General features: G+C 44.6%; 1 protein-coding gene across 3 annotated transcripts in view; it reads left to right on the forward strand.

Moving 5' to 3' along the window:
* Positions 1-17760, forward strand: part of LOC100543009 (CMP-N-acetylneuraminate-beta-1,4-galactoside alpha-2,3-sialyltransferase) — an 86894-nt gene extending 69134 nt beyond the window's left edge. For all 3 annotated transcript variants that reach the window (XM_031554931.1, XM_031554933.1, XM_031554932.1), the window contains 3 exons: positions 6081-6176; positions 9510-9696; positions 17647-17760. In XM_031554931.1, coding sequence (XP_031410791.1) covers positions 6081-6176; positions 9510-9696; positions 17647-17745 — 382 coding nt within the window. In that variant the 3' untranslated portion in view covers positions 17746-17760. The remainder of the gene's footprint in view (positions 1-6080; positions 6177-9509; positions 9697-17646) is intronic.
* The last annotated feature ends 1153 nt before the right edge of the window (positions 17761-18913 follow it).

An 18913-nucleotide genomic window follows, 5' to 3' on the forward strand; every position in this document is an offset into this window, starting at 1 on the left:
GTAAAGCTTGCTTCTGAGACTCACTGACATGTTTATGATCAACTTCCCAGCATTATTCCTTTAGTCTTTCCTATTCTTCTTTTTTCTGTCATTCCTTCTCTTTGCCCTGCAGTTTTGGTCTAGTGCTACCTCCTGGGTTGGAGGTACTTTCTTTCAGAAGCCATCATAGGTTTTCACAGTCTCTTTTGAAAGTCCTGTTCCAAGTAGCTTCCTTGAACTCAGGCTAACAGTGCAGCTCCTGCTTTCTAAACACACTTGTTTTATTTCCTGGCCCAGCACCCTTTCTCCCACTGTGACAAAGTTCATGAGTTTCTCCAGCCTTTCCACAGCTCTCATGTGGATTGTAGATCTTGCCAAATGTAGTTATGGTTGGGAGTTCATCTTTTTATTGAAAGTTTATTCTTATTATTTGTAGTCCCTGTGCTAATTTAGGTTGCTTTGAAGTCTGCCAAATGAAGATTTGGGTATGCTTCCCAAAACGTTCTGCTGGTGTGATCATTAATGAATTACAGTCCTGGCAGCAAAGAGCATCTGCTATTTTGGATTTCAGAAGCATTGATGGAGCACACTGTAGAGGGAAGGCTAGCTACTTTTCCATCTTTTCTCAAGGTCAAAACAGAGCCAACAGTTCCTTCCTGAGACAGCTCCACTGTGGAGGGAGCAGGAGCCTGAGGTTTGGATTGCTTCCTTACTGCTCACCATTCAAGGAGAAAGTCTCCATCTTCACCCTTTACTCTTCTCTTTGCAGCAACTGGAACAGCCTGATTTATGGGCTGAAAAAATGCTCTGTTGTGACAGAGCTGGGTAAGAGATCATAGAATCGTAGATTAACAAATGTTATAAAGATCTTCGTGTCCAATACCACTAGATGTATCTAGTCTGTGATGTTCAAGGTGTCGAAACTTTTGAGTCCCTCCACATGTAGGCTTTCTGGAGCTTAGTAAGATGATTCTAGCAGTAGAAATGATGCTCCAAGTTCACCTTCTCTTTAGAATGGGGTTGCATTAACATTTTCTCTGTTGGCATAGACAATATAAGAAGCTATCTTTCCTTCTTCTGTGACCTGCTCTGTTGTTCCCTTCTCTCTCCTCGTACTGCTAATGTTTAGGATAGAGTAGTGCTGTTGCAAGCAAACTACGAAGATCATTGAGTTCACCTGCCTGAGCTCTTCATGGCTAACTGAAAGTTGAAGCATGTTATTAAGGGCATTATGCAAATGCTTCTTGAACAGATAAGCACAGGACATCAACCACCTTGCTAGGAAGTCTGCCCCAGTGTCTGACCACTCTCCCAGTAAGTATTGTTTTCCTAATACCTGGGCTGAAGGCAGGCTTTAAAGTAAGTTTTTCTCTTAACCCAGGTCATTTTAGTCATCTCATTTGCAGAGCTTCCCTTCCACTGAACAGTTGTTCAGGCACAGCTCTGGAGCAGCAGCACGAGAGGCAGAGGAATAGGGGTGGGTGGGGAGGGTGAGCACATCTGAACCTATTGAAACAAGCATTCATGTAACCACATGCTGACTGCAGCTTTCCCGGGGGAAGGGTGGGAGAGGCAGGGGAGATGAGGTCAGAGCAGTGCGTGAGAGCATAGGAAGGAAAGAGGGGATTAGGGCTGTGTAGTGGGGGATCTACACCAAGCCTGCAGTCTTGTCCCCACCCAAGCTTCTCCATTTCTTACCCCTTCACAAAGATATCCCTTTGAGATGTTAACTTCACATATGTCCTAGAAGCCCTGGAAGTGAACTTGTTTGTTTGACTATCCCTGTGTCAAAAGGGCATCCTGATGCACCTTTCCTGACACAATGTACTCGATGTGGTGCTGAAATGAGGCAAACTCAATCCTTCCGGGTATGGGTACACCTTTCATCATCCCAGAGCAGCTTTGTCAACTCACTCCAACTAATCCCTCCATTGTGAGCAGAGGGTTTTGTTAACAACTTGCAGCAGCTGGAGGGCATGTGAACAAATGCTATAGTTCACTTCTGTAACAGTGCAAGTGATGTCCTGCTTTCTTAGTTGTTCTCCATGTCATCTTTATTATGGCACCTTTGTACTGTAGAGCTTTTGGTATCATGCTTCTACTCCAGGGCAGGAGGTAGGTAAAGTTGCAGTTGTCTCTGTGATGGTAGTTGGAACTCTGCTCTGAGTTTTCCTGGGGAAAATCAGACCGTTTTATATTGCTTCCAGGTGGTAAAGAAGGAAAACAGCAAATCTGAGCTTATAATCTAGTATTTACCAATGCAGTATATAAAGTAACGAGGAAGGAACTTGATGGAGCAGGAGAAAAGTCTGTGTCCCTCCAGGCTGATAGCACTGGTAGAAGAAGCAGCAGCCGGATCAGACAGGCATACATTAAGCCTCCCTAAGCACCAGTTGCCCTCAAGATGTTTTTTTTTGTTTTTTTTTTTAATTACTGTTACATCTTTCCTCAAAGCATTCAGTTCCAAAGTTGCGTAGAGGAAGGCTTTGTGGTTTTTTCCTTTTACAAATCCCTAAAGTGCTCTGACAAGGGAGGAAGGGGAAGCAGGAATGGCTACAATGCATGCGTGTGCTTACAGTACTGTATTGTTCCAGAATGTTGACGTGAATCCTAGTCATGGTATAGATGAACTTAAGCTCTGAGCACATGTGTCAGAGGCTGCACATCTGGCTCCAGCTCCCAGCTTGGGGCTTTAGGGAATGCCTTTCTGGTCTAGAAAGTCCATGACCCTCCTTCATACCACCCGGGTAGCAAACTGGAATAGGGGCTCCATCTGATGATTCAGTACATGAGCTGTTCTGGAAAAGGCGTATGGGATAGACATGGTACATAAGCAAACCAAAAGGTGTTTGCGCACCTTTTTAGGAAAACCATTGAGCTATGTAACTGATGCTGCCTGCACCGTGTATTTCTTTAGCCAGGAACTTGCCTGGAGCCAGCAGTTCAGCTGCACTGATGCAGAGTGTCCAAACTACTGGTCAGAATGTGGGGTCCGGTGCCCGACACTTCTCTGCCCAAGACTTCTCTCTGACAATGCCATTAGGGTGGCCTTATAATCTTCTCACTGTCCTACAGCATGGCTGGCATTGCAGTGAAAGTGTGTAAAACACTTACTAACAAAAAAAAAAAAAAAAAAAGCCATTAGGAGATCAAAGACTAAATCTTCAGTTCTAGAGGGAGAGTGATGAATAAAGAGAGAATGATGTCCTGTACTGCAGTGACAATGAAATATGTTCTATATTTTCAGTTAGTAACTGTGAAGATGTTAAATGGCGATTATGTCTTTTTAAATCAGTAAGCCCTGGAGAGTATTTAAAGAGTTAAATAAGGAGTTCTCTTTATTATTACTGTTTGCTTTTTAACCCTTCTTGGAATGTTGGCTAGGACAGCAAATATAAGAGATATGGGGTGACAGTAAGTTGATGAGCTTGGTTTTTTTGGAAAAATGCTGGAAAATTTGATCTAGACCAGAGCTAAGCTGGCAGCATAATTGATGTCGGTTATCTTGGGTTTTGTGGAAATAAAACCTTTTCATGTAAGTGGGATATTTTTTAGATTATCTGGAAGTAGATAAAGGTAACCTTTGTAAAGACAGACATTAGTTATTTGTCTCTGTCCAGCATTATGTTCCATGCGATGTCTTTGTAGATCCATCAGCTTTCTAGGAATGGAATATGACACACAGCTTCTAAAAGTCACTGTCAGGGCTGAGAATTAACTTCCAGTGCAAGTCTGCTGGCAGGTATTCCCAGTGCCTAAGGCTGATCTGGAGGAAACGTGAAATTGCACTAAACATCTGCTGGAGCCAAAGAGTGGGGTTGTGAGGAATAGGAGGAGTGAGTGAGTCTCGACCTTTCTGTAGAGCTCTCTTTTGAGCAGTGCTCCTTTACTGGAGCCGAACCAAAAATCAGGCGTCGCAGAGGTGACAATGCAGAGTCTGCTTGCAAGATGAGAATTGTATTCTGCCAACCAGTGACTATGAAAGGAACACTGAAACGATGTACATATACATAAAATCTCTGTACAAAAGGGATGTTTTTGAGCAGCATTAGCTCCGCATGCTGGTGTTCCAGAGTCAGTGCTTCAGAGGTCTGGAGAGAAGTTGAAAGCAGTTCGGAAAGGTAGTGCAAATGCGACTCAAGATCTAGGAGAGCTGCCATAGCATGAGGCATGTGACGAACTTGGTTCAGTTTGTATGGTCAAGAGAAAATTAAGGATGGGCTTTGATCGGTCTACAAGTGCAGTGTGGGAACGGGGCCATAAGGAGAGGCTGATCGGACAGCTTTGGCTGGTGGAACTGGTGCTTCCCTCGTGCGTAGCTAATGCTCACCAGTCCGACCCTGCTCATCCACCTCCAGGCAGTTGTTTACACACAGCAGTCTGTCAGGAAGAGCATCACGTGCACATGTGGAAGGGGCTGCTGACAGTAGATGGTGCTTTAATTTAGCAGACGAGGGAAGGATGTGCTCATGTAGTTTGAGGGTGGAACAAACACACCTGTATCCAAAATTGGTAAAAGCAAGTGGGTAGAGGGGAGTGTCTGTAACCTGTAGCTTTTAGATTTCAGCACGGTATTTTTCATCAAAAACTAAAAATAAGACGAGTCATGGCTTGGAGACAGCTGGGGAAAGAAGTTACTGTATTTCACTCAGTGCTCTGTTGGTCAGGAGGAGAAACTTCCTTATCATAATCATCCAACATGCCTTTTTTTATCTGAAACTTCACCCAGCCAGAACCAAACTGTTTTTGTTTTCCCTCATGAGGCATCTTTTCCTTACAGGTTGTGACAAAACTGTTCCCTTTGTCACTTAAGTGCCTGTTGTTGGGATAGGCTCATTCTTTTGCTTCCCTGCCGCAGTATCTCTCCTGAACCAGACCTTGCCCCTGCTTTCTTCTTGTTGCCAGAACTCTGCCAGTATCTATAAAATTCTTCCTCTCTTGTTGGATTTGATCATCACAAACATCTCCACTTGCTTGGCCCTTAGGGACACAGTTCTACGTGTATCTTCTTGACGAAGTGTTTTCTCTTGGAAAGACAGCTATCCTGAATGCCTTCTGGGTGATGCACTGTTAATTGTGTGCAGATCTCCAGCTAGTGGCTGTCAGCAGGGTAACCTTCAGTGGTTTGCTGAATCTTTCAAGTACTCTCCAGCCCCGCTCTGCCGAGACAGACCCCACATCAGCAGAGCTTTCCTCATGCTGACTCTTCAGACACATCTCAGTGGGGCCAGGAGACAGCCTGGAGGAGACCATTCAGCTCTGCTTGGGGTAGGACAGCCCCCCAGCAGAGATCTGCTCTAAGCAACTGATTGCCTTGGACCCTTTCCTAAGAAGGCTGTGCAGACACGTATTCCTGCAATGAACTACCAGAGCTGGAGGCGCGGTGCCAGAAGAGCCAGCTGCGTTTGGGATTAGATGGCTGGAAAGAAGTCTTCTCCCTGTCTTCAGAACGAAATCACTTTATAACATCTGCCGCGGAGTTCTTGTGACTCATGGTTCCACGAGAAACCGTTCTCTTCCTTCTCTTTCTGTGTCTCAGTTAATTAAGGTTATTTTCCTTCCCCTTCTGTCGATGTATGCGTTTCTTCCTGGGGAGAGGATGTGGGCAGGTCCTTTTTCTGTCCATTAGTGTTTTTCCATTTCTTGAGTTCTCATGAGAACAGTGACAAAATAGCACTCGGCAAGGTGAGCACAGCTCAGATAACCTGACAAGAATTAGCTGGGAAGTAGACTTCCTCACCAAGCCTTTGCCTTATTGTTTTTTCAGTGCTAAGTGAATAATGAGGAGGTTTAACTAAACAGATGGGTTAGATTCAAGCCAATCATACCAGGGGTTTGGGGGAGAAGACATGCTTGTCCCAACAGCCCATCTCATCAGATGGGGGAACACTTGGGGGAAGTGTTGAAAGCAGTTTATCACATGTAATGCCTGGGCTTGATGGGGTGAGATAGGGATCAAGTGTATCCCTGTCCTCTCCTTAATCCTTCATATTCCAAAAGCTTTCCTGGAGTTCTCAGGTAGATGCAAACTAAATATGTGCAGCTCTGTGTTTGAAGTCATGCTATAAAAGTCATCTCTTCTCTCTGTGCTTCCTCCACAGTCTCAGCTGCCGACGATGTATTATTGTGGGAAATGGTGGAGTACTTGCCAATAAGTCACTGGGATTAAAAATTGATGACTATGACGTCGTTGTCAGGTGAGTCTTTGGCATCACAGTTTTCTTGTCATTTATGCAGTTTCTCTATCAGTTAACATGCTATGCGCGAAGGTTTAACCTGCACTAGAGGCAAGATGCAATGGTGTAAAAGTATTAACTGACATGAGGAAAATAGAAGACATAAACGTTTAAGTTACAAATCATAGAATCATAGAATCGTTTGTGTTGGAAAAGACCCCTAAGGGTTGAATGGTCCAAATTCCCTGCAGTGAACAGGAACACCACAGCTTCATCAGGTGCTCAGAGTCCCATCCAGCCTGACCTTGATTGTCTTTTGCGATGGGGCACCCACCACCTCTCCAGGCAACCTGTGCCAGTGCCTCATAGATAGGAGGGAAGAACTAAGAACTGTGCAACATAGCATCTCAGGACACTGTAGACCTCCACAAGTGAGGACCCAGTAATGGTGCAACAGGAGTAGATGTGCTTTGGAAGCTGCAAATGCTTTGCCTCTGTTTCAGCGTGGGTAATGATGTTGAATAAGGGAACGGAAGCAGAGTGGCATCAAGTAGATGCAGGCAGAATTAGGACTTTTTGCTTTTGCTGAGAACTTGAGTCACCACCTGAAAAACGTGCTGATATGGGAAATCATAGATCTGGTCATAACTCATAGTAATTAATCTGTCAGGTCAGGGAGGTGTTCTGGGTGACTGGAGATTAACAAACATAATACCTGTACTAATGGAGAGTGAGAGAGTGTGTGTGTGGGAGGGAGGGGGATGCTCTCTGGGGAGCTGCAGACCCATTTGTCTGATTTGGGAAAAGCACAGAGCTTTAGAGCAGGTTCTGAAGTGTGAGTAACCAAATATTATGATGGAAAGTAGGAAAAGTGGGATAAACTGCAGTCTGAGTTTATAACAGCAGGTTTAACTTAATCTAAGGTGGTATCATTTTTCCTTAGTAAGATAACTGATTTCATATCAAAGGGAATGTAACTGATCTCAGAACTTTAGTCAACCATGAGATGTGGTGGTAAATGGCAAATTCTTAGCTAAGGTGGAAGAAAGAAAATGATTACTAAAAGAATTTAAGGCAAAGAGAAGAAGTAATTTTGCACAGTGCGTGTGAGGAACGAATGGAACATAGTATAATAAATACCTGCTCAACTCTGGACAAAGACCAAGAAGGTCCTTTTCAGTCCTTTGTTCCTGTGAACCGTTGTTTTTCCAGCATTGCCGTGGATGGGGCGAGGGCTGTTCAGAACAGGATGGAACTTTCACAGTCTCAGTTCACCCTGCTATTAGTGGCTATCAAAGAGCTTGTACTGCTCGTCATAGTCTGGTGACTTGCAGTGATTTGAGCTGAATTAATGTTCAGTTTAGCCCCTTCTTGCGCTCAGGCTGTTCACAAAGTAACGAGAGAACAGTTTCAATCTGTCTGTACTGGGCCACCCACTAGAATTTATATCTACTGTTTAATTTCAAAATGAAAAGTTCAACCCTTTCTGCCCATGTCAATAAATCTGAGTATTTGCAAGCTGAGAGGATAAGAGGGCTGCTGAGCACCTGTGCTGGTTGCAGGTTGGATAAAGGAGAGAAAAGTCAACTGTAAAGGTTAAATGAAGCCAGGTGGCTGGAAGTGGGACTGGAGGAGGTGAGAGCAGACTTCTTCTTAAACGTATCCACCTGCTTCCCTTGCTCCAGTGGAAGCCCTTTCTGTATAGCATCCTTTTTTATGGGTTGCAAAGCTCCTTTGAAGAATCAGATTTGGAACCCGGGAGGTGAATTTCAAGGGGAAAAAAATGTAATACCTTTATGGACAAAGGAGTGATCCAGCAGTATATGGAGCTTCCTGATGTATTGCATGTTACCATGTGAGGAGCACTAGTTGCAGCAAGAATTTTTTTTATCTGGTGGTAAAGAGATCAGCTTTGACAGTTCTAGAACAGATTGAGATGAGTTTCTTACTGCTTTATTGATGAAGTGTTACAGTGTAGATATTACCCCCAGCTGTTTTACCTGGCAGGAGCTTTTTGCAGTACTTGCCAGTGCTCTGATGTGTTGAAATGCCTCCTCACAATAGACTGCAGAGGGAAAAAAAGGTATCTCTCAGCAACTTGTGACTGAGGTTCACCTCATGGTGATACATAGTGATGTTGGTGCCTCAGTTAATCTCTGAGCCAGAACTTTTCTTGCTCAATTGCCAGCTCTGCCCCGGGGGCACGGACCCTGTGTGATTGTGCTGGCTCATTAGCAGGGCTCAGTGCTAAGTTTCCATCAGCAACTCGCCTTCTGGCCCTTTGCTGGAGTTCATTTTACTTGGGGGAAATGGTTTGTTTTATTTCCTGTCTAGATATGATGTAGGGATCCTGAGTTTGGGAAGATTTAGCAAGGCTAGCAGCAAAACAGCTAACCCTCCTTAATTCTGAACAGAATTTCAGATTTTATGTAAGGATCTTCCTCCATTAAAATGTTTCTGTAAGGATCTTCCTCCATTAAAATGTTTCTCACCTAAAATGCTTATCTGGGCTAAAAAAGGCAAATCCAGATCCTCGTTAACATTCCTACATGAGAAAATCTGCAGTCCGTAAGCACTTTCCAGTGTATTGAACTACCCCAAATCAAGAAAGCTGCAATAATTCAAGCAGGCAGCACTGTCCTATCAGGGGCTGCTGTTTGATGTCAGCGTGATTTGCTTTCCAAAATGCTTGAAATGTCCTCAGCTTTGGGCTTCTGGTGTTGAATGGGCTGGCTGACACGCACAGAGGGGTTCTGTACCGCAGCAGCATCTCCTCCGAGTTGCTGAGAGCACGGTGCTGCTGTGCCTTACCCCAAGGACAGCCCTGCTTCTTCCTTCTGCTGGCATTGCAGGGCACTTTGCCTTATGCATGGGGAATTAAACCAGCTGGATATTGTTCCTCCTTTTGAAAAGCATCAGCTGCCTGAGTTCCCTGCCTAGTCTTGCTGCAGGTGGGATGAGCACAAGCTCTGCACTGGGTAGGAGTATGAGAACAATTTGTTGTCTTAAAGTTCCACAGAGCCGCAGCCTGTTTCAGCACAGCCTTGCAGAAGACTAATTAACGCTTAGTTTGTAAGTCTGAATATGCAAGAACAATATTTTTCTTTTTTTTTTTTTTCCTGAAGCTTCCAACCCAATTTAAATCACAAGAGTGGATGCGCGGAAGTGGTTTACATTGTATTGAATCAAGTAATTTAAATAGCTTTTAATTAAGCTGTTGCCAGTTGGTGTAAAGTTCTGTAAATGTTTACAGCGAAAAATTGCAAGAGCCGTGGACGTGGCAGCTGTGTGCATCATCGATGTGTGTTGTGTGTGATGGGGATCTGTGACAGCATCTTCTCTGCTTCCCTCCAGGCTGAACTCGGCTCCAGTGAAGGGGTTTGAAAAAGATGTGGGTGGCAAAACAACTCTCCGGATCACATATCCTGAAGGTGCAATCCAGAAAATGGAGCAGTATGAGAAGGATTCCCTGTTTGTTCTGGCGGGATTCAAATGGCAGGATTTCAAGTGGCTGAAGTACATTGTTTACAAGGAGAAAGTGGTAAGAGCACTGGTAGCTGACACTGGGGGGTCACCTAATGAGAAGTGGTGGGCAGATGTTATATCCCAATCATATATGCCACGTTTTGCTCAGCATTCCTTGCCACATTTACATCCGTGGAGTTTGGTTTTAATTAAGTATGTTTTACAAGTACATCTAGTCTCTGTAACCTGAGCTTGCATTGCAGATGAGACTTTCCATTAAATAGTATGCAGTGTGTGGTATGAACAATGAACAGAACCTTTATTTTAAAGAGTACATGAAAGGAACAGCTTTTGCATGGATTTGGTAGCAATGGTAATGGGAGGACGGTTGGACTAGATGATCTTCTAGGTCCTTTCCAACCTTGTGATTCTATGATTCTGATTTTTTGCACCCGTAGGATTTAAGAGCAGAGGAAGGAAAACAAAAATGACAACAGAAGGAAATGGGCTTTCAGGTGTAAGAGTGTGATGGCAGTGAATGGGAGGAGGAGGCAGCAACAGCACAGTGTGTTGAAAAGGCCACAACCCATGGGTGTGATATGACCTCCTGAATAGCATCAGCTAGAATAGCAACCTGAACAGCATCAGCTATTCAGGACAGCTAACTTGCTGTACTGAGATTCGTAATTTAGGTTTGGCTAACGTACCATCTAGAAGAACGTTGTCACATATGTTTTAAAACCACTGAAACGGAGAAGGCGTTGTTTCCCCTATGTAAATATTTTAACCCCATCAGTGGCATTAGTGCTCTTCTCTAGTATCATAGGCCTGTTACCTGTTGGTGCTGTTGTCCGTAATTCACCCATCCAAAGTGGAATCAGGTTGTGTTGACTGGCTTCTCTTTCAGTGGGTGGTTCGTCTGTATCTGTTGTCATGAAGTCCAGAATAAGTTGCTTCTATTTGGGCATAATTCTTCTTTTACAAATTGTATTTCTCTATTTTCACATGTTCTTTAATGACTTTTCAACAAATAACCAGACCATCAGTGTTTGGAGGATGAGATGTTATACTGTGTGTTTGGAGATAAGAGAGGAGCTTGGCAACTCGCCTTATGCACAATGAAAACAGTCTGGGAATACAGTTTTATTTAGCTGTTATATAGATGGCCTTAGGGCTCGTACTCACTCTTGTCTCACACTGGCACCAATTATTTTTCTATTACCAGGCAGGAGAAGATACCTGTTAGTCTGTGGGCAAGCACCAGTGGGATTTGGTACCATGAATAATGGAGTCAAAAGTTTTTTTGTGGTTTGTGTCATGCTCTTATTCTCCACTGTAGGCAAAGGAAGGATTTTAATACTTTGATGGCATCAGTGCTCTGCTGCCTGAATGCACCATTAGGGATCTATAGTTCTAAGGGTGGTTTAGTTTGCTTCAAAACAAAATGAATTTCCACCTGATGCCTGTGGTCATGGAGCACTGATTGTAATGCTGTGTCCCTGGTTCTGAAGGAGAGATGATGAGCAGTTTGTTAGAACTGGCAAGGTGATTGCAGTCATCTTCTTTGAATGCTGCAGCACTCAGTTTGGCAGAGAGAAGAAAGAAATTGATCTTCTTGCACTGCTGGTCTCCTTATCATTCTGTCTTTGGAATAAACTCTGCTCTTCTTTCAGTTCTTGTAGGTGATATTTCCCAGGTCTCTTAATTTCTCTTGTTCTTTTGAAAGTCTGTAGTTGATTCATATTTTCCTTGAAGAGCAGTGTCAAAAAAATACGAAGAACATCAACTAGAGAGAAGCAAACAACTGCTTAGCCTCGCACTCCTTGCTATACTATACATCCCTTGCTGTGTCTGCTTGGCCAGCATGGCACAGGGCAGCAGGTGAATGTCCTGGTGTCTGGATGAGCCAAAGAGCAGCACCTCCCAGCTCCAGGGCTCTGTAATTGGTTCTCCTTGCCGAAAGAGGCAGTGCCGTGCACTTGTTCCTATTGATTCTTTCTTCCAGGGTGCTTCTTCAGTTTGCAAAGTTCCTTTGGCAGAGCTTTCCGGCATACCTGCCATTCTTTCCAAATTCATGTCCTCTGCAATTTAATAAACATACTTTTTGCTCCATCGTCCAGGTTGGTAATAAAAACACTAAACAGAGCTGGTTCCTAGGCAGACCCCAGTCCAATGTGTCCTTCATTTCACTGAAAACTCCTTCTGAATAGGTGTTTTTATGGCCACGTCTGAGCTCATATCACAGTAGTGTCATTAATAAAGAAACATTTGTAGGTCTTTGTGGAGGAGAGATGTCAGAGGCATTACTGAATTCCTGTTCATGCCTTGCTTCTGCCCTATGGTAATTCTTTTACTGTAGAAAGAAATAATTCTTTTTAAAAGTAATGATTTGCTTTTGATAAATCCACCTGAATTACTGCACATCTTTGTTTTGGGTGGTTTTTTCATCTTTGTTATTTTTTTATAATCTTGTTATTCTAAGAAATGCAATCATAAACTGAGTCCCTTCCCTTTTTTGCCTTCTTAGGGATAGGAACTACTTCTGTCCTCTTTTCGACTGTCTGACACTCTGCCTGTTCCACCCAAGTTCCCAAAGGGAATCGTTACTGTTTTTGAGGCCACTGGGTGACCAGTTCATTGAATAGTCCAGGACAAAGTCCAGGTGACTGGAAAACGTCTGTCTTGTCTTCTCTGGTCTGCACTCTCCGTGTTTGAGCTGCGATCATGCTGTTGCTGGCTCTAGCTGCAAGCAGGTGGTTTCACAGCTGCCTGTTCCAATGGAGACTAATGCAGAAAGAGCTGTGTCTGCTGGCTGGGAGGAATGACCCAGCGGGGAGCTATCGGTGCAGTGGGAATAAGGTGTGGGTGTCTGTTTGTTCTGGTAGTGATTGTTGGTATTTTTATCAGTGTGTGGCAAGTTCAGAAAGACAGACACTTGCCCCGCAATCTCTATGGAGCATTTCTGTTTCTCTCTTGGCTGATCATCTGGAGAAAAGGGAGATTCTTCCTTTCTTGGGTTCGTAGAGGTACTCTGTCCACCTGCTGCTTATCACTTATCTAAGATTAAGCCTGTCCCTCTGCAAAGCAGTACTTACAGTTGGGAGTCTGACCTCAGGACAGAGATAGGGGAGATGGAAGCATCCTGCTAAAGAACGTGAGTGTTGTGGAAATGGACCTTATCCTTCAAAAAATGGACCAGACTCAAACTTCTGATGTCTCTGAATTTTGATGGCAACCACATATGTCCATGGCACAGTCATGGTAAGATACGAGACTTTCTGATTTCCTCCAGATGTAATCAGCCCCAGAGCTGCTTGGAGTTGTGTGACTGGATGTTCTGGGCCAGGTACCATCATCCTTGCATGGTTCTCTCAAGCAAGTGAAGTCAAAGGGAGTTTATCTGTGAAAGAGTAAATGAGAGACGAGTGGCTATTTATTACCAGGGTCAGTGGCTGGATTAGCTTATTCTCCTTGCAGCTGAGAAGGATTTATTCTGTGTTATGTTAGTCTTCGTGTAACACTTACATGCTGAGAAAGGGATAAGTACTTTACGCTGCAGAGAGAAGGATTTTCAGGAGATGTCAGAAGGAAAGAATCAGTGCGATGGAGTAGCAGCATCAGAACAGTAAGGCAGAGGATAAAGGAGAAAATAATGGCGTGTGTTGTGGGTAAATGGAGAAGAAAGGGGATGGGATGGAGCAAGGTGACGTGTTTAGCAGAAGGGAGTATTGCGCCATGTTGACCTAGTGTGTAGGTGTGTACAGGTGGGAAGGAAGCAGACTGGAGCCCCACAGCTTTTGTGTTTATTGCAAAAAGATCACAGGTGTGAGTTGTTCATGCAACTTTAGGCTGAAGTGCTGACTTGCAGTTGCTGCTGACGCTCCCAGGCACCTTCCTTCAATGAAGCAGCTGCTGCCTGCATCCCCAGTGGCGGATTACTCATGGACAGTCACTCAGAACTTTCTCCTGGGCTGATTTTTGGCCAAGGGATGTTACCCACACATATTGTGATTCACCTGGTTCCTTACCACTGCTGCATCACCTTGCATCACCTGTGTTCTGTCCATCACAGAAACTCATCCTGAACATCTAAAGTATCAGGGGAATTAGAGGAGATTTTTACTTGTGCTTCCCTTCTCTGTTCTGCTGGAGAAGAATTAAATACCGTTGCATTCAGGGTGGTAAGATGCTGTGTGAAACAGAGGAATTTAGAGGCAGCAATTATGCAAACCAGCCATGACCAACTGGCACCGCGGCTGCTTCCAGAGTGCTTTTTTGCCATCATTAGTGAGTCAGAAGGAGCTCTTTTGTTTGCTTAGGGCTCAGTTCCCTGAACATCTGGCACACGGTGGTGAAACGGCCAAGTGAGGGCAAAGGTTTCACTAGCAATTGGCAGCCCACAAGCTTCCTTCTTGTGCAGTAATGAGCCCATGGCTGCTTTCAGCAGGGATCTCTGCAGCCCTTGCCAGGAGGAGTCCTGTGTACAGTAAGCGCCAGCAGCACCTTGAAGCACTTTTGTAGTGAAAGTCATGGAAGCAAGTGAGCCTGCCAGCAAGGCCAAAGTGTGGCCGTCCCCTTCAGGGGCATGCCTCTGAATCCTGCACCCTGCAGCAATGCCACCCGAAAAGCAGCCAGGCTGCAGCAGTGGGCAGGAGATAATTCCTCTGCCTGCAAGGGCATTGCCTTCTTGCTCCCCTTGGACTCTGATAGAAGAGGACAGAAGCTGGACTTGCTGCCCTGTCATCAGTAAGAGGAAGCTTTTGATGTGGGAAGTCATCTTAAGAGTTGTCATATTTCTTTCGTTAATCTGAGTTTTCCACCAAATAGCCATTTATGAATAATCCTTCCAAAAGTATTATGTAAGCAGACATGGCTGGTGAGTAAGGCACGAAGGACACGATGAGGCTTGTGCTGGGGGACAGGCAAGAAAGCATTCCCAGAGGTACATGTCCTGGGTCCCAGCAGACAGGGCCAAAGGCTACTGCCACTTGCAGGGGATGTATGGAGCACACAATAGCAGAGTGCCTTGTTGCATCATCGTGGTGGTTCAGAGCCAGGGTTGGGGCAGCTGAACCATTGCTGATGTTGAAGTGAAGAATAGAGTTGGAACTTGAGGCAAATTCTTCTGGCCCCTGTGAAGCATCAGACCGAGGAAGAAGTGGAACATTGCTTTCTGGAGAATGCTCTGTATTCCTTTAATGTAGAGTCGCTGGGATTTGGTTTGTGTTTCTAGAATGATTCTTGGGATCTCTCTTTCTTAGGTTTTGATCTCTTTCTTGCCATGCAAAAGACTGGGCTGCTTGAGAGGTTGTGCCCCTGTGATCAGGACCTTTTCCCCCAGTGAGCAGTAGTGGTGAGCATGGTCCAAGGGGGCCAAAGAAGACTTATAAATGCAAAAGTAAATCTTTTGCTTGAACAAAGGACTTCAGTGCCATTTCCAGATGACATAAGAGGAAGTGTGAGCACCGGTGCTCTGTTGGAGAAGATGAACCATTTTTTTCCAGTCATGGTCAGAGGAGAGGTTGGAAAATAAATGCGTATTTTATAAAATGTCTTGCCCCTGCTGACCAAAAAAGGGTGAAGATCTTTGTCCTGTGCCATATAGCTTTAGCAAGCTTTCAGATAGAAGTGGGGTGACAGCCTTGTGGGGACTTTGGTAGACAAATGACTCAGTTTGCAACATGGGCTTTGGGGTAGACATCCTGGCCAGATTCCTAAAGCAAGGTTGTTGGTATGGAAGGTGCAGGCTGGAGCTTGCCCTTGGTACATACTTGCATGCAACAGCATAATAAGATTAGACAGGTCACTGCATAGCTGAAAGCTGTTCCCACCCAGGCATATTCTGTGTCTGTAGGTATACTGTCAGCCATCAGCTGGTGACAGGGGCTGCTCTGCTGCCATTGCAGCTTGCCTGCACAGCATTTAATAATATCAGGTGGATTCGTGCTGGACAGTAACATTTATTCATGCTAGTCTTCAGTAGTCCTTAAAGAACCTTTACCCCATATCTGCCAAGACAGCATCACCTTTATTTCTGACTCAGTAATCCCAGCTAAGACGTGGAAATCAAAGCTCTTCTGTTAGATTTTTACTCCTCTCAAGTTCCTCTTCAGATCATTCTTAAATGAAGACACCAAAGCAGAATTATCACCTGGAAAGACTCAATCATTGCTGTCCTAGGGCATCCTTTCTGCTGGTTGCCTCACTGTCCTGCTTTATCCTGAGACTCTTTTCCTAAAATTGTCATCTTCTAAATCTCTTCTGATGTCTGCTGCCATCCAGTTGACAATTGCTTTTTCTGGGTATTTCATACTCCTGCCTTCTCCATCCATGGTTCAGATGAAGTAATAATAATTATTTTTAAAAAGAAGGGAGAATTTAGAGAATTGCTCTTTTTTTTTCTTTTTTTTTTTCTTTTCTTTTTTTTCTTTTCGTTTTTAAACCATTTCCTTCTTTTGAAGAGCCAGCCTGAACAAGGGCCAACTACAGAGCTAATGCAGCTGTCTTGAAAAAGCATTGAGAGGGTGCTCATGTTGTGCTCTCTCTCGCTGGCAGAAACCGTCAGTATTTGGACATCAAAATTACACAGATCCTGGTAGGTGCATTTCAAGGTCATAGTGTAACCTGGGTTTGCATGCACTGGTAGCTGCACTGATCAAACACAGACTTGGAATATCTCAGGCGGTGGAAAGGATTTCATTCCAAGTCTGATGCTGATTCTAACGAAAGACGTGACTATAAACAACGGAGCTAACAAAATTGCCTGATCGCCTCTGGATTTATGTCTTTCTCCCTCATGCCTCCCTCTTGCACCACGATACTCTCAAATTTCTCCCACTTCATAAATCTTCTCTCTTCCATTCGACCCCTGACTACTGCGTGCTCCCATGATGGCCAGGCCATGTGCATTCACTATGCCACGCACGTCATTGGGCACCCAGTGGACCAAACAAGCAGGCAAGTGCTGTTCTCGCACGGCACTGTCTCCTTCTGGCCTCACATGCAGATGTGTGGGTCCCCTCCATCCAGGCTTTGCCCCCAGTGCCACCCATGCCTGCTGTGGATACTGCGTTGCCCACATGTGCGGCATCTGTTCCTCAATGCCAGAGCAGTGCGTTGTGAATGTGGCACGTGGGGAGTCAGAGAACATCAACAGCACTGAAATGGAGCCATCGCCCAGAGGGGTTTCAGCCCTTTGTGCGAGCCTTAGTGGAATAAAGGTGTTCTGTGTTAACTTGAGTAAGGAGCTACAAGAATCATTTGAAGTCTGCAAAGCCTCCTTTATTCTAAGAGATTTCCGTTCAATTTATTTACTTTATGCACAAGGTTTTGGGGAGATTTACTTACAGTCTGACTGTATCTACATAGAAGGAACTTCTTTTTCTCAGTAGACTTCAGTTAGAAGTATATCTGAAGCTAGGCAAACAACCAAAAAAGGCAGCACATTGATATCATGCTATTATTTTTGCTACATCTGCCCTACAGACTTGATGAATTTACTCTTATTTCAGATCTCTTGGTAAAATTCTGCTGAAACTGTGGGAGGGTGAAGGACTAGTAGAGGTTGTTGATGGAGGGAGGGAGCATTGCTCCCTGCTCTGCAGGATGTCCAAGGGATGTTAGGAGGATCTCTTGGCATTTGGCACAGTACTGTTACAAAACAGTACCTACATAGTGGTAGCTTGGAGCTGAAGTGAGATATCAACCTGGACAGGTGTAATTTCCTAAAGATGTGAGCTTATAGTACTCAAGCAACATACCAGTTGAAGTGAGCACTGGCTGCTGACAACTACTGAAGTACAGATTTCATCAGTATCTGGGAAAATCATGTTGCTTGAGTGTACCCACGGTTGAGCTGCACTCTTGTGTTCCCTTCTGGCCTTCCTGTTCTGTGCCTTATGGGAAGCTCTGTCTTCACTTTCTGTGACCCATTTGTTGACTGAGGAGCAAGACAGCAAGCCAGTAGGACCCTTGACAGCTTTGCATTGAAGTAAGTTAATTGCTTCATCCAATTTTCTCTTCCCAGTGCTTACTTAGCCAGATCTGCCTCTGTGTCCTGAGGGAGAAGGCTTCACGAAATTCCCCAGCAGAGCCCTTCAAAAAGCATTGCGACACCACAGGATGATGTGATTTCACCCATGTGAAGACCCACAGAGGAAGGAGAAACATTAATTTGATTTTGTAAATAAAATCACATGCTTTCTATCAGTAGCTGAATAGAGGCTCCCTTTCACAGCTCTAGAGTTTTGCTATCTGCATTTTTTACTTTAAAAAAAAAAAAAAAATCTGAACAGTAAATATTTATCCAAGATGTGTGGTTGTTAATATGATCCAGTCTTCAGTCATTTTGAATGGTGTCATGATGACAGATGTTAATTCAGAAAGGAATAGATTGGACGATTTATGCCTGAAACACATGTGTTCCTTGGCGGCCTCCGTGGATTACTGGCATAGTTAGTGCTGTCTGAGCAATTTGTAACCATGTCTCTGCCTCGAAGCACTGAGAGTCCAGGATAAGGGAGTTGATCTATATCTCTGGTTAGCTATAACGCACTGTGAGGTAGCTGAAGTCTCTGTTTGCTTTTATCTTCCTACATTTATCTCTCCCCCTTTGCTAGAGAGATGTGTGGTGCTTCTGGTTCTTTTCTAGGCCACGGCTTCTTTCTGCAAAAGAGGAAGATGCGCGTGGGGTGCGAAGCTCTGACTTCATCCACTGGATCCCATCTCTAGGTTCAGCTTCAATCCTGCCCCAACACACACCGTTACTTAATGCAGATAGAATCGCAGAATCATTAAGGTTGGAAGAGACCTCTTAGATCACCCAGTCCGACCCCAACCCACCCCACCATGCCCACTGTCCATGTCTCAGTGCCACATCCACGCAGTTCTTGGACACCTCCAGGGACGGTGACCCCAGCACCTCCCTGGGCAGCCTGTGCCACTGCATCACCGCTCTTTTGAAGAAGAAATTGTTCCTAATATCCAAACTAAAGCTCCCCTGGTGCAACTTAAGGCCATCACCTCGCATCTTATCGCTATTACCCGGGAGAAGAGGCTGATCCCCACCTCACCACAACCTCCTTTCAGGCAGTTATAGACGCTTGTCTTGATGACTGAAATGAAAATAAACCAAACCGTCTGAAGGCTGTGAGCAAGAGAGGCTCTGGGAACATTTTGCTAGGTCAACTCAGAAGGTCTTCTCAGCTGTTTGATTTCCCATGTTCTGGCTCTTTTCAGTGAAAAGAATTTTGCTCACAACTGGCAAGTACAGCAGATGGTGGGTCTGGCCCAGG

The sequence above is a fragment of the Meleagris gallopavo genome, chromosome 10 (assembly GCF_000146605.3).
Source record: "Meleagris gallopavo isolate NT-WF06-2002-E0010 breed Aviagen turkey brand Nicholas breeding stock chromosome 10, Turkey_5.1, whole genome shotgun sequence".
Taxonomy (NCBI): domain Eukaryota; kingdom Metazoa; phylum Chordata; class Aves; order Galliformes; family Phasianidae; genus Meleagris; species Meleagris gallopavo.